At 38.6% G+C, this 15,561-nt stretch overlaps 1 protein-coding gene across 1 annotated transcript in view; it reads left to right on the forward strand.

The window, feature by feature from the left end:
• The window catches only part of SLC26A7 (solute carrier family 26 member 7), a 106,362-nt gene that overhangs the window by 60,659 nt on the left and 30,142 nt on the right, over window positions 1–15,561 (forward strand). Inside the window, exons 5-8 of the mRNA XM_035011506.1 lie at window positions 272–424; window positions 4,310–4,392; window positions 6,530–6,677; window positions 8,689–8,802. Of these exons, the coding sequence (XP_034867397.1) occupies window positions 272–424; window positions 4,310–4,392; window positions 6,530–6,677; window positions 8,689–8,802 (498 nt within the window). The remainder of the gene's footprint in view (window positions 1–271; window positions 425–4,309; window positions 4,393–6,529; window positions 6,678–8,688; window positions 8,803–15,561) is intronic.

Consider the following 15,561-nt stretch of genomic DNA (forward strand, 5'->3'; position numbering starts at 1 on the left):
CGGAAGAATCATCCTCTCTAGCAGTGTCCTTATATAGGAAGGAGTGAACACAGTTTAGTGGAAGAGTCATGGACAAAGCAATTTTGTACATGCAAGTGAATTATAGCTTGCTCTGCATCAGCACTGACCACCCTTTAGGCCCCACCTTTCCACACCCCACCCCTTAACATATTTGTGTGAAATATCGCTGAGTTCATTTGGAGCCAGATTTCAGTGTTGGTCTGTTGTGGATAACTCTGAGTTTTGTTTGTATGTTTCCTCATCACTGTAGATCTACACCTATGTCTTTGAAAACATCAAGTTTGTCCGACTGGAAGCACTGCTGTTATCCTTGCTGAGCATCGTGGTGCTCGTTCTGGTTAAAGAGCTGAATGAACAGTTTAAAAGCAAAATTAAAGTTGTTCTTCCTGTCGATTTAGTTTTGGTAAGTATGAAATCAACATTTAGCATTCTGCCTTACAGTGCTTGCCAGTTGTTGGGGTACCTGCTAAGGTGCACTATATTGTCTGCAGTAACCCACAGCTATTCCTGTCTCTCATTAAAGGAGGGCTAATTTTGCATGGCTATACATTAATGTAAGAACAGGAAACATTTTGAGTAAATAACTTTAAAAAGGAGGCACACGTGTTTTCAATTTACACAGCATTTCTCATACGCTTGTAATTTTTTAACATAAATAATAGAACATATAGCTTAAGATTTTAAATTGGGAGACATTTCTGAGGGTGAGACTCAAAAGATTTCTGGAATGATTCTTTCCAAAGCAATAAAAAGGGACATCACATTCTATTGATGTGGCATCTGTAATGATATACACAGAAATATTATCAGTTGACAAATGTCCATTAATGATTGGTAGAGTTATTAACACTTTTTTTTTTTTTTTTTACTGACCTAATTTTGCTTTGTTGAAAGGATACTCATGATTTTCACTGGCCAGGGCTGGTTCTCTAAGATATTTTTTGTTGCTATACCTGGCAAAACAATGAATTATACTTTGCGTTAAGGTTTATGGTTTAAGGTTTATGGATTATGCATTAAAAAACACATTTTGAAATTTTAAGAGCCTCTAATGGGAACTCTTAATTAAACAAAGCACTAAGTTGAAAATGTAATGTTAACACAACCACAGTCTACTAACTTAATCATTAATTGGCTTTAGTTTTTTAATGGTCTTTGGGTTACACATGTACAGAACAAGTGGTATCTAAATAATTTCACCTCTTGAAATATTCATTCATATTGCTGAAATGGTGTAGGTTTACATAAATAGATAAGCCTAGCACGTTGGAAACTATCTCTGAGGACTGTGAGTTCTGTAGAACTCAGATGGATGGCCTCTCTCCATAGCTAGACCTTGTATGATTCTATACTCCTGATAATTTATGGAGATCCATGTAACATATGTGATCTATATAACATATGTGTGTTTGTGTGTATTTCAAATAAGCCGTAAAAGTGGAGGGTACTGTGATTATTAGTAGTTCTCACAGCAACAACTGTGAAACATACCATTTTATTCCAAAATCCTATAGGTATTAAGAAATCTTATTATTATCTTGGGAAGCTTTATTATATAAGTTGCATGAAACCAAAAACTGAAAATAATCGTAGGTAACAAGGCCCTTGAGCTAGTAATAAAAAAGTTACTTATTCAGTGTAAAAGTAGTAAGAATTATCCTTTATCCTTATAAAAAAAAGGAGAGGTAATTCTTATACAAGGTTGCCCCTAATATTTGCAAGATCTAAGGTAAAAATACTAATGCAGGCCCCAATACTTAAAAGTTATAGATCAAAGTGTTAAATAAAACATGTTCTGGGGTGCCTAGGTAGTTCAGTTGGTTAAGCATCTGACTCCTGATTTCAGCTCAGGTCATGATCCCAGCGTTGTGAGTTTGAGCCCCATGTAGGACTCCATGTTGGACATGGAGCCTACCTAAGATTCTCTCTCTCCCTCTCCCCCTGCTCCTCCTTCCCCACCCCGCTTGCGTGCGCTCTCTCTCCAAAGAAACCCAAAAAACAAACAAACAAAAAACAGGTTCTGTTTTCCTATATTGACTAAAAAACCTTAGTGATTACCTTGAAAGGTCAGAATAGAGAATTCTCCATTGTTTGAGTTCTGCCAGAATGAGGCAGCATGGGGAGAGCCCACTCCTTGGCCTGACCTTTCTCTTCCTACTCCAGCTCTGTCTCACCTACAAGGGGATTCGTATGTATATGTGTGGCTATTCCTGCCCCAGTATCCAAGCTCCAAACACATCCTTACTCTTTCATCACCAAAACTGTCCCCAGACCTCTTCATGGGTCACACTGGGAGGATGAACCTGGGGGGAACAGGCTTGGGGCCATTGGAGCAGGAAACTGTAGATTCCTGAGTATCCAAAGTGTGGTCCAGAAAGATGAGTACCGGTGAGTTGTGCACATCCCCTCACCCTTACAAAGCTCTCATTTTATGGGGAGCACTACAGTTAGAGGAGGACCAGATTAGAACTGCCTAAAGCACTGGGCCTGCCTGGACTGGGATCCCCTGTTGCCCAAGTCTAAGGTCAGTGCTGGCCTTATACACATATGTAATATTAAAATAATATTGAAGAGGCACCAATGATTCAGCTGATAAAGGAAGTTTAATTTTGGCAAAGAGATATAGTGAGGAAATAAGACATTGTCTGAAAGCCAATCAGTGGCTTAAATTAGTTAATTTTAATATTGACTATAGGTATTGAACATCGCATATTCTTCCATTTTCAATAAGGAACCAATATTTTGTGGCTATGGCATATTTTCTTTTACAGCTCACAGTATTTTCTGACCTGATATAAATATTTCATGGAAATTATTAACAATTAAAATTTATTAATCATCTGAGGAATTTTTGAATATGTTAATGCTTCTGATTCTAATAACCTGAACTTTTAACTACTTATTCTTCATCAGATAACACTATTATATCACAATATTTATTAAGTTTAACAATATAACCTGTGCAGTTTTGTTGCCTTTTAAAAAAATCCTCAAGGCTGTTTTGCTTTTTAAGTCTATTTGATGTTTTAAAGCCCTCTGTAAATTCAGTTAAATATCATTACAGAGAACAGAAATACACAGATAGGAAAAATCCCTACAAAATAATATTATTGGGCATTAATTGCTAAATATGTCTTAATTTGCTAATGTGATTTTGTTATACCTTTTTTTTCTGTCATGTGTATGGTAAATTTGTACTTTATTTATTTATTTTTTTAAAGATTTTATTTATTTATTTGAGAGAGAGAGTGAGAGAGAGCACATGAGAGGGGGGAGGGTCAGAGGGAGAAGCAGACTCCCTGCCGAGCAGGGAGCCCGATGCGGGACTCGATCCAGGGATTCCAGGATCATGACCTGAGCCGAAGGCAGTCGCCCAACCAACTGAGCCACCCAGGCGCCCGGTAAATTTGTACTTTAAATAGATAATTGGTATGTCTCTTTTTAACAAAAAAAGTATAGTATATAAGTAGTTACAAGCTAATACCAAACTGATACCGTAACCATGTGAAATTTCCAGTACCTACTAAAATTACAAGAAGAATGAAAAGAGAATGTGAAAATGGATAGAAAACATGGGGGTGGCATGGCTAGAATAACAGAGACTGAACCGGGTTCTGAACATACCTTTTAAAGGTGATGATGTATACAGGCAGAGAACACCTGAACTTGCCTATCATAGGTCATATAGAGCATAGGGAACCTGAGACTCCATGGAGGTAATTTTAAAAACAGTGAGTCCAGCATATTATTAACTAGTGTATTTTACTTCAAGAAATAGTAAAAGCTCAAAATTCAAAATTACAAGGAGACTGTAAATCATCATTGGTTACTAACCTATATAGGTATATTAATGCAACATCTCAAACTCTTGAAAAGTTGGCATCATAGAGGGAAGTCGTGCTGTGTTATAAAGCATTCCTTCATGTTCCAGGAGACAAGTATTTAGGTTGGTTGTAATATCTGTACACACACACATACACTCCTATATTCTATTCTGTGCCCCTTCAAAATCAGTCACAATTGGATTGACAGTTTGGGAAGGATATTAGAAAAACCATATTATTGGGAGGCCATTTGATTTTTGAGACTGTAAAGCAAGTGTGCTCAAATTTCAGAGGCATTTTTTTGATTCTTAAGATTTTCTTAATTTTTAAAAGTCTGTGCAACTGCTACATTACTCTTGACAATCATGGGACGCATAAACAATGTTTACTTTTAGAAATAGTTTCAAGGTGTTTGAGAGGCCAGTAATAATTTTCTTTTTCTTTTTTCAAATGGAACCACACAGATTATTGCTGCATCATTTGCTTGTTATTGTACCAATATGGAAATCACATATGGATTAGAAGTAGTTGGTCATATTCCAGAAGGGTAATGTAGTCTTTTTCTTTCTTTCTTTTGTGTTTGTTTGTTTGTTTTTGATGGAGGAAAGGTCTTGGAGTAGGTGGCTATGGATTTAATTTCTTTCAAAGGCCCTCTATAGGACAAATTCTAATTAATTTCTATTTGAAAATGATAGAAACAAACAATACACCTATGGAGAAAGAGTAACTTCTTAAACTGTTTACCTATTAGTAGGGAAGCTGACAACTATTTTATACAGCATTGCTTCAGGTAAAAGATTTGGAAATTATTTACAAAGATATTATTTGGGAAAAAAAGGAGGGCATTGAATTTTCAAATTATAGTCATGCTCTGAGATTTATTGTTCCCTATTCCATTCATGTATTCTTATGACTATTTTTATTTCACTTAAAACGTACTAAAAGCACACAAGCATCATCTGAAATAGCTACCCCATAGGCCTGGGTGGTGTATAATGGTGAGAGAGGGTAGAAGTAGAGCAGAGGGTATGGTTTTCTCAAAGCCGTCCTCTGGACCCTAAGAGGAAGGTTAACAAGAAGTGTTCACCCTAAAAGGGCAAAACATTGAGGCAAATATAGCCTGAAGGAACACAAAGACATCTTAGGGAAGAGAGGGGTGTCCATAGGGTTATTCCCTCCTAATGGGCTGTATATATACTGGTATTTATGAATGTGGGGCAAAGTTACAGTTGTTTCCTCTATATTTTTATCTTCCAGTCCCAAATTTTGGTTTCTAATTACATTAAAATGGAGGAACAGTAGAGGTTGAAAAGATAATTAAATAAATTAGATAATTAAAAAAATCTGTCTTTAACCTTTAACCTTTATGTAGATGCAGGCTAATGGTTATTATTTAAATCAACTTGGGTTTTCTTTAGGGTTCTCTACTTTTCCACCTTCAGAAGTCAATTTATTGACTAGGTCAGCTTATTGTTATTAATAATTAGGCAAGCTCAATTTTTATGAAACAAAAGTTCTTATACTTTGAAATGGCAGCATTCTTGTATATCATATTAAGATATTTTAGGGCCTGTAATGTTACAAATCAATTTCTCTTGGGTGTAAACTTTAGTAAGTGGATAAAATAAATCATGCCTCTCCCCCACCTGCCTTAATTCTCCTTTATTTTGAGTGACCTTTCCAGACCCATTCTCTGAAGGAATTATAGAAAGAGTGTGGCATTGAAAAGAGACAGTGAACCCCAGCTCTACCACTCACTTTGTGATTTAGATGCCTTACCTAAACTTTCTTAAAATGTTCTCTCCACCGTAGAGTGCACGAGTGGTACTCAGGGTGGGGTTGTGTGGACGATTAAATGAAACAGCTAATTGAGAGGGCTGAACATTCCACTTTCTTGCTGATATTAAGTCAACATGATTTATCTTCCCTTTTTCTTCTACTTTTTCCCCAGAGGGATTTTTTGTTTGTTTGTTTTTGGAGGAGAAGTAAGTCCTCCAAAGCATCATCAGGGATAAATAAACAAGGTCCCTTGGCTCAAGTGGTTTTCAAAAGACAAGGAGACAATGGCTGGGTATTAGTTGAAAGAAGTATTTTAAACACTTCTTTAAAACTGGGGAACTGTATTTTGCAACAGAGGGTAGATGGAGCCTTTACAGACATTTTTCTTAACATATGTGATGCATAGTTAAGTGTACTGTGAAAGGATTGAGTTAAAAACATAATTAAGATTATGAACTCAATGGCCCATTTAGGGATTAGCTCAAGAATTGTAGCTCACAGTAAACCATTGTTTGCATACAACACTGTAGTACTCAGCGCAGGAAGTACAGTTTTTAATGCCTGCCAAATACGTATTTGGAAAGGTTTGAATGAAAGAACACTCGAGATTTGCTTTTGTTCTGATACAGGAAATTTTTGTCGAGTCAGAGTTCTGTAGCGTAACCTGGGCGTAAATGCCGATGGACGCATGGAGCCCGTCTCTGTGGCGATCATTGTGATTTTGCCTTTCTGCTAAATAATATTGAAAACAAAGCACTTCTAACTGCAAGGCTGCCTGGTTTTCACATGAGTGTTTCACTTTTTCTGTGTAAACTTCGTAGTCATTACCACAGTTGAACTCAGTGCAAGTTGCTACAGAAATTACATGAAAATTGATGACTTCAGTATGGTCTTTCTTTCCATAGAATCCCTCCACCTAGAGCTCCCCCGATGAATGTCCTCTCTGCAGTAATCACTGAAGCTTTTGGAGTGGCACTCGTCGGCTATGTGGCCTCCCTGGCTCTGGCTCAAGGATCTGCCAAAAAATACAAATATTCAGTTGATGACAACCAGGTGGAGTACGCCTCAGCCCCCCTCCACGGCTGTTGTGTCATGGTACTTCGTACTACCAGACCCTGAGAATGTTGAACTTATGAGAAATATAACTTTCCTAAGTGTATAGCAAGAATGGGTAGAACAAAACAAAAATCTCTAAATCATTCATAGAAAGCTGAAAATCTGGCCTTCATGGGTTGGTTTATAATATACATTTTTTTTTTTTTTCCATAGGGAGAGGGACATCTTGAAGTCCTTTCTGATTTTAGGATAGAATCTACATATATTTATCATTGCATGCTGACTTTTAAAAATCATGGATTTCAAAGTAAAAATAACACTAGTATTACTTATTTGTGTTAGTAAAAAACTAAAGGGTGCAAGGGTTTATTCTAAGAATACCAAAGAATGAAAATTTTACTGATTATATTTCTGAATTGACTTCTGCTAGTTTCTTATTTCAATCCTGTGGCCCTACATGTCTGCACAGTTCTGCAGAGGTAGATGTGGAATAGTGGTTATGAACGGCCTATTACCTGTGTCTAAATCTCACTCTGACACTATGTGCCCTTAATTGGTTCTGTGCCCCGTTTTGTTATCTGTGAAAAAAAAAAAAAACAAAAAAACACAGATTTATTCATTTAACAGACGTGTATTGAGCTCTACCATGTCCCAGACACTGGTCTAGGAACAAGGGATGCAATGGTATACGACAGACCATGTCGTTCCTCATCTCAAACCCTCCCAGTGGCTTCCCATCATGTGCAGATAAAATGCCTCTTTTCCAAAGCTTACAGGCCCTACACGACCTGCCACCATCCCTGTCCTATGTGATCTCATATCCCTTTACACTCTGTCTTTGCCACACTTACTGCCTTGCTTTACCTTGGCCCCACTAATCATGTTTCTGACTCAGGACATTTGTACTTGATGCCCTCTTTGCCAAGAACTCTGTTCTCTCAGATATCTGCATGCCTCTTTTATTCAAATGTTCCCTTCTCAGGGAGGCCTTTCTTGGTAAACTAAAATCCTAAACGCAGATTTTTCCACTCCCTTCTCTGCTTTGCTTTTCATATTAATCTTGTTTAGTGTCAGCATTTTCTCACTAGAGTGCTAGCTCTCTGAGGGCAGGGATGTTTGCCTGTTTTGTTTACTGGCAACAGCAGACGCAGGAAAACATCAGGAGGCTTTTGCAATAATCCAGGTGACATTTGATGACTTGGACCCGGATATAACAGTACAAGAGATGAGAAGTAGATGGATTCTGGATTGGATGCGGATACCCTCTGGGAAAAGGGGAAGGAGTAAAAAATATCTCTAATGCTTTTGGTCTAAGCAACTGGAACTTGAGGTGGGGAAGAATGTGGGAGGACCCGGTTGGGGATGGTAGAGAGCAATAACCCGTTTTGGTTAAGTTTGGGATACCTGTCAGCCATCCACATGGAGATGCTAAGTAGCAGGTTGGCCGTATGAGTCTGAAGTACAGAAGAGTGGCCCAGGCTAGAGATGTAAATTTGAGAGTTGTCAATGTGTATTTGGGTAGCTAAGATCACAGAGAGAAGTGGTCCAATATTTGTGATTGGTTAGATGAGAAAGAACCATAAAGAAAACGGAGAAGTGGTGGCCAGGGAGGTAGGAGGAAAACAGGAGGGTGTGAGGTCCTAGGAGGACCTAGAAGGAACCTTTAAGGAGGAGGAAGTGAGCAACTATCTCAGAGTCCACTTTTAGGTCAGGTAGGTAAGAGATAACCACTGGATTTAGCATTGTGGAGGTCATTGGTGGAGTGGTGGGAGTATTTCCGTAGAAGGTGGTTATGAGCATTAAATGCTTAGAACAGTTTCTGGCTTGTTGTAAGCACTCAATAAAAGTTAGCTATTTTTTTTTTTTTTTTAAATAATGGTTAAGTCACAACAAATGGGGAGCATAGAAATTGAATACAAACGAGCCTCATCCTTTGACAGGATGTCCCTGTGGTCTCCAAAAGTTGATTGTGATTAAGTAGTATATTCTCTTATTATCAATCTTGTAGGAATTTTTGGCCCATGGCCTCAGCAATGTGATTCCTTCATTTTTCTTCTGCATACCAAGTGCTGCCGCCATGGGAAGGACTGCTGGTCTGTACAGCACAGGGGCGAAGACGCAGGTAACTTCATTGTTAGAATGGACCAAAAATCGGCTGGTTGCTCTCCTTTTTGGAAAGGGGGAATATTGAGCTCCTCTCTAAAGTCCTTTCTGATTTTAGGATAGAATCTACATATATTTATCATTGCATGCTGACTGAAATAAAGAGAATATTTTCCCTTCTTCAATTTTTTTTTTTAACTAGTTTCAAGAAAGTCTATTTCTCTCTCTCTTTCTTATGAATGATCCTTCCAGAAGCCCAGTTGACTCAGTGAGCAGACAGAAATCCTGCTAGTGGCTGGGTTATTGTTGGCAATCTTTGAATAAAGCTCCCTCTAGTGGTGCTGCTGATTTTGTGTTTTGCTAATCTAACCAATTTGAAAGTTTTCCATCCTTGTTCATTTCCTTTAAATAAAATTAAATCAATTATATGTAAAATCTGTCCTTGACGCTGACATTTCTGTCTATAGAGATGTACAAGTATATACACGAGTGAGAAGTCGTCTGTGCACATTTTAGGTTAAGGAAACAATTATATATTTTTAAGAACTTAAATCAGTTCAACATTTGTTGAGAGCCTGCTATATACCGGGTATTATGCTGGGTACCAGTAGGCAGACAGTGGTGATAATGAAGATGTTGTTTTGATGATGGTGATGGTGGGAACATTGGTGGAGGCATATATTAAGTATGTCGTACTTTTTATATAAATGTATGTGTCATATGTATATGTCATACTTTTTATATAAATGGACTCTTTTAACCTTTAGGCAACTCTATGGAGGAGGTATAATTATTATCCTCAGCTTTCACTTGAGAGAGTTGAGGAAAAGAGGGTTAAAATAACTTACCCAGGTCACAGAGCTCATGAGTGGCGAGCTGGGATTTGAACCCAAATAGATCAACCTCAACCTCAAACCTTGCACTTTTAAGTACTGTTCCATATACAAAAATTTATGCAGATGTTACTATAAGAAATTAATATTAACATCTAACCATTATTAAAACAATTCACATTGATTAACATTGGAATTGAATGAGAATTCATAAAACATTTTATGTGATGATTCAAACATTTATTAGGGGTCTACTTTATATTAAGTCATTTTGGGGGGTTGTAGAAGAATAAATTTGAAAAAGATATGGTTCTTGACCTTGGGGGCAAGTGGCAAGAGAAAGACGGGTAAATGGAAATTAAAATATAGCATAAATGTAACTAATAAAATTACTGATGAATGTACCGTGGAGCAGAAAGGAAGCAGCAACAAATTCTGAATGTATAATAATTTCAGAGATAATTGCCACAACTCATGAGCTGAGATGTGATGTCCTCATTCAACCTTGTTTTACATGACAGTTTGATTAGCTTTTATGCAGCTAGTGACTTCAAGCATAGGTTTATCAGGTGAACCAGCATGAACACTTCCAAACTGGACTCTCAAGTGTTTGGGGGCTAAATTTGAATGTTTAAGACGTAGTGTATTCAGTATCATCCCCGACTCTGAAGACACTTCTATCTATAAAATTCTAGGATTCTATAGTAGTTTCTCTAGAAACCTGGTTTCTCACGAGGGGGGAGTATATTCGATTTCCTCTCTTCATGTTCAGGCTAGATAAATGAAGAAATTGGCTAAGGGCATACCAGAGCCTGGGCTTGTGGTCTGGCTCCATCACTAGTAGTTGAGTGACTTAACACAGGTAACTTGACCTCTCTAGCCTAACTGGACTTGGCTGGTGAAGTATTTGTCATAGGGATTATATGAGTTAATACATGCGTAGTTTGCCCAAAGCCTGAGCACTAAATAAATACTCCTTCAATGTTAACAATGATCATCGATGGCATTATTATTATCGTTAAATATTTTTATTATAATAAAATCTTTCCAGAACCTTTTGTTTGACATTTAATATTAAAACATCCTGGTTTGATTGCGATGCAGTAAAGGCAGTTTCTGTTCCAAGTTGCCCCTCCAACTTGCTGGGGATGTTGAACAGGTTAGCATCTTCATCCATCACATGGACGAGAGAAGGTTGGAATGTGAGATGTCTTCCACCTGAGTGTGTATCAGACCTGGAGTTTCCTTAGGTTTTTACTACTTTTCCAATTAATTTAGTAGTAACAAAACTGTCTCTTTAATCTTTGTAACTTTAAAGATTGAATGTCTAAGGGGAAAACACGTTGAAAAAACGTTATTTTTAAATCTTGGATTTTTTTTTTAACCATTCTAGTTGGACATACATGTGTTCGACTGAGGGTGGGGATGGAGGGGCCGCTTTCTCTGTTGTGCGGGCCACATGTTTGAATGATAAGAGCAACAGAACTTTTCTAATGACTTCTCAGAGTTATTTTCTGCATGGTGTTTTATCCTAGACTTCAGAAGAAATGAAAGAAATCTAACAAAACACAAGTTCAGAGAAACAAAGCTCAGCAGGAGAGTATTATTTTCATGTTGTTTTGCTTGTTGGGATGGTCACTAATCCATTCAGCAATTCCCATTATATTGAACAGAGAAGGAATCTGATTTAATGGGTATACCCAGAATGAGGATGCTTTCCCATGGAAGTTGTTTTAGACCTTTGACATGTGGGTATAACTGATAACTGACATGAAGAAGGCACTTGGGGAAGCCAAGTCTTAGAAGTTTTTTTTTTTTTTTTTTTTAAGATTTTATTCATTTATTTGACAGAGAGAGAGATAGCGAGAGCAGGAACACAAGCAGGGGGAGTGGGAGAGGGAGAAGCAGGCTTCCTGCCGAGCAGGGAGCCCGATGTGGGACTCGAACCCAGGACCCTGGGACCATGACCTGAGCCGAAGGCAGGCGCCTAACGACTGAGCCACCCAGGCACCCCAAAAGTTTTGTTTTAAATAGGCTATTTGTGAAACCCGTGTTCTGTGTGACAAGACTTCACAAAACAACCCCTTAAATGGCTCTGTCTCTTTTAGGAACTAGAGTTATCCCCAGTAAATTAATCTAGAAGACATAAGAGCTCTTTAACTTTCAGGCTAATGACAACTAATTAAAGGAGCAGTGGGAACCACCTTCCATTGTTAATTATTTCAGCAATAGAATCTTTCTTACTTGGAAATATTATTGGTATTTCTGTAGCAAGTTACCATTTTCAAATGTAAATATGAACTTATTATTTCCTCCTAAAGCCCTTAAAAGGCTTTGCATATGTCTTAGAATTCACACCTTTATGTTACCTACAAGATTCTGAGTGTTTCCTTCTACAGCCTAATCTTAGACTCCTCTCTTCCTCTGTCCCAGCTCTCAGGCCCATGATCCTTCTTCCTTCCTGTGGGCAATTGTCGTGGCCTCTGTTGTGGCTGCCTCTGCTTACCCTTTAAGATAACTCCTCCCATCCTTCGGATCCCATTGCTGCTTCTGGCACAAGTGTTCTTCTCTTCAGGGTCCTTAGCTCTGCTGGACATTAAATGTTCATCGGTGTGATTTATATGATTGAAGCCTGCCTTCTACCCTTGACTGAGGCTCTTAGAAAACAGGGTCCCTGTCTGCTTCGGTTCACTACATCCTCAGTGTCTAGCCCAGGATTCAGCACATAGTAAGTGTTCAGTAACTATGTGTGATAAGAATGAATGAAATGAAAGTATCTGATAATGATAAAACTAGTGGGTTTTGCTGACATTAAAAGGGACAGGTGAAGCCATGCAGCTTTTATTGGGACTTAATACAGTACATTTGAAGTCAGGAAAATACCACTTGAAAACAGGCTTAGGATCACAGACTTTAGGAAAGTACTGTTCAGTAGAAATGTAATAGGAGCCACATAGGTAATTTAAATGTTTTAGTTGTCATACTTTAAAAAGCAGAAGAAGCTGCTAAAATTAATTTAATAATACATTTGATTTACCCAATATAGTCAAAATATTATTTCAACAAAGAATCTATCTAAGAATTGTCAGTGATATATTTTATTTTCTTTTTGTACTAAGACTTCAAAATCTGGTGTGTATTTTACATTTCCAGCCTATCTTAATATGGGCTATCCACATCTCAAATGCCCAAGAGCTACATGTGGCTATATTAGTGCATTTAGGAACATTTTACGTACAAGAGCATTGGTGGTAAAGCCTTTCAGTGTTTTCGAAAATTAAATTAAAATGTTTGAATTGAAATAAGAAAAGATACTAATCATTTAATCCCAAGTGCTGTGGTCAGAGACCAAGACATTTCTTTCTTTTTTTTGAAGATTTTATTTATTTGAGAGAGAGAGAGAGAGCCCACGAGCAAGAGAGAGTGGGGTGGGGGAGGGGCAAAGGGAGAGGGAACAAGAACCTCAAGCAGACCCCTTGCTGAGCATGGAGCCCACGCATGGGGCTCGATCCTAGGACCCTGAGACCATGACCTGAGCCGAAATCAAGAGTCAGAAGCTTAACCGACTGAGCCACCCAGGTGCCCAAGAGGCCAATACATTTCTTTTTTTTTATATATATTTTATTCATTTATTTAATAGAGAGAGAGAGACAGCGAGAAAGGGAACACAGGCAGGGGGAGTGGGAGAGGGAGAAGCAGGCTTCCCGCCAAGCAGGGAGCCCGATGTGGGGCTCCATCCCAGGACCCCAGAACCATGACCTGAGCCGAAGGCAGCTGCTTAACCAACTGAGCCACCCAGGCGCCCTGAGGCCAATATATTTCTGTCCTCCACACGTAGAAACCCTTTTTACAGTGATTCCCTTAAGATGTGACATGCTGAGCATGGGTATCTAGATACTTATAAGTCTTGGTGCTGCCTAGACATAGAGCACGAAGAAGTGTTGCAGGTCTGCCTTCCGTCCTTCCCTCTGAGGCACGGTAATATGGGAGGGAGCACAGTGTGCCCAGGTTCTCTCCCCTACATGTTTCCCTTTGCTTCCAACAGAGCAGATACCCTGGTGCTGTGCGGGCAGTTTGGGAGGCATAACCGAAGCATGAAGGATGAGAGGCCGCATCAGCTGCAGGCGAAGCTTGGTCACAGCCAGAAGTTTTTCTGCAACCCTGAGAGCTGCCTTTAGGCTCTGATTTGCCAAGCTGTATTCTTTGAGTCTTTCAAATTTGGCTTATTGATTCCAACTTCTTTAAAACTTCTTGACTGTAGCCGTAGTTACCCAGTATCCTCTCTCTCTCCTGCTGCCCTTTCCACTTTTGCCATTCCAGCACTTTCCACAAAGCTGTGCACAAAGTCGACCGACTTTGCATTCTTTAGCACCCGTTTAGGAAGGAAATGGCTGGCACCTCACCCTTCCTCCAGCCGTCTATATATATATAGGTATGGGTAACACGAATGCGGAATCATCTTTGTAAGCAACCTACAGCATATACCAGACGTATAGTACTGTAAAAGAAGAAACTGCCGATTCCATTATCCTTTATGCAGAATTAACTCAATATGAGTAGTTAGATTTTAGAGCAAAAAAACTCTAGCCATTTAGTTCGTATGACATGGAAAGAGGTGACGAAGAGTAAAATACCTAGACAGTGTTTGCCCTGTGCATAACTAAGGGTGTGAACCCTTTTCATTACTGGTTAACAGTATAAGCCAAACTGAAACTTGTTAATAAGAGGGCACTCAGGTGGCATTTGTTTTCTGAAGTTTGAAAGACAGTAACAAGAGGGGTGCGCCTGGGGGGCACAGTTGGTTGAGCACCCAACTCTTGGTTTTGGCTTGGGTCCTGATCTTGGGGTTATGACACTGCGCCCTGCATCGGGCTCTGCGCTTAGCGCAGATGGTCTGCTTGAGATTCTCTTTGTCTCTCTGTTCCTGTGTGCCCCTCCCCTGGTGTGCATGCTCTCTCTCTCTCTCTCTCTCTCAAATAAATCTTAAAAAAAAAAAAAAAGGAACAAGGTTCTTTCTCGTTTTGGTTGCAACTTGCCTTTAAAATGTTTCTCTTGGTAGATCAGAGATATATAAAAAGCAGCACTTCATATTCAGAGTAACAGATATTCAGAAACTGGATAATACTTGAAAATATAGCTCAACTGTGTTATTCCAGAAACCTGAAGTTAGAGAAGTCTGGGATGGCACTGCAAATATCTGATCGCTGTTCAACCATTGTGCACAGTTACCGAGTTGGCCATCTATGAATGATGGCTTGGATTGCATGATCTCAAAGATTTTTTACAAATCTACATTTCAGCATCTAGGGGTCTTGATTGAGGACACAATGAATGTCAGTATTTTGAGAGCATCGAGGGCAGAAACTATTATATTATTGATTTCTATGCCTGAGGAGTAGATACACTGGGCAGAACTGATACAGATTTCTTTTTTTTTTTAAATTTTTTTTTTGATACAGATTTCTTGTCCAATTAGATACAATTATCTTTTGAACTAGAGCATCAACAGGGATGAGGCAAATGCTTTGAAGTAGTTAAGCCATTTGCTTATATGGTCTATTTCATATGTGACTTACCATCGAAGGTACACAAATAATCTTTTTCACCCATAGTTTGTCACCTTTGTAAGTAACATCCATTTAGTTCTTGACTTATTTTGACAATGACTGAAATTGTAGTTCAGTGAGTGCACAATTGTTGATGTACCTACAAAGCATCATGTAAACAAAAGGTCAGTTAAATGTTAGAGAAAAGCCCAAAGGTAGTTGTAGTTTACTGTCTTAAAATAACATTATTCAGTTAGGTTGTGATTTCTATAACAGTTTCCGTGTATTATAAGATATTTAGGAACCTTAAAATATGTTTGGCTTTATGGGTCCCATTTTGGCTCATAATCCATATGCCTTCTAATTCCCAAACTCTATGACCTTGGGCAAGTCACTTTG

This window comes from Mirounga leonina, unplaced genomic scaffold (genome assembly GCF_011800145.1).
Source record: "Mirounga leonina isolate KUSES-001 unplaced genomic scaffold, KU_Mleo_1.0 Mir_165, whole genome shotgun sequence".
NCBI classification, from domain to species: domain Eukaryota; kingdom Metazoa; phylum Chordata; class Mammalia; order Carnivora; family Phocidae; genus Mirounga; species Mirounga leonina.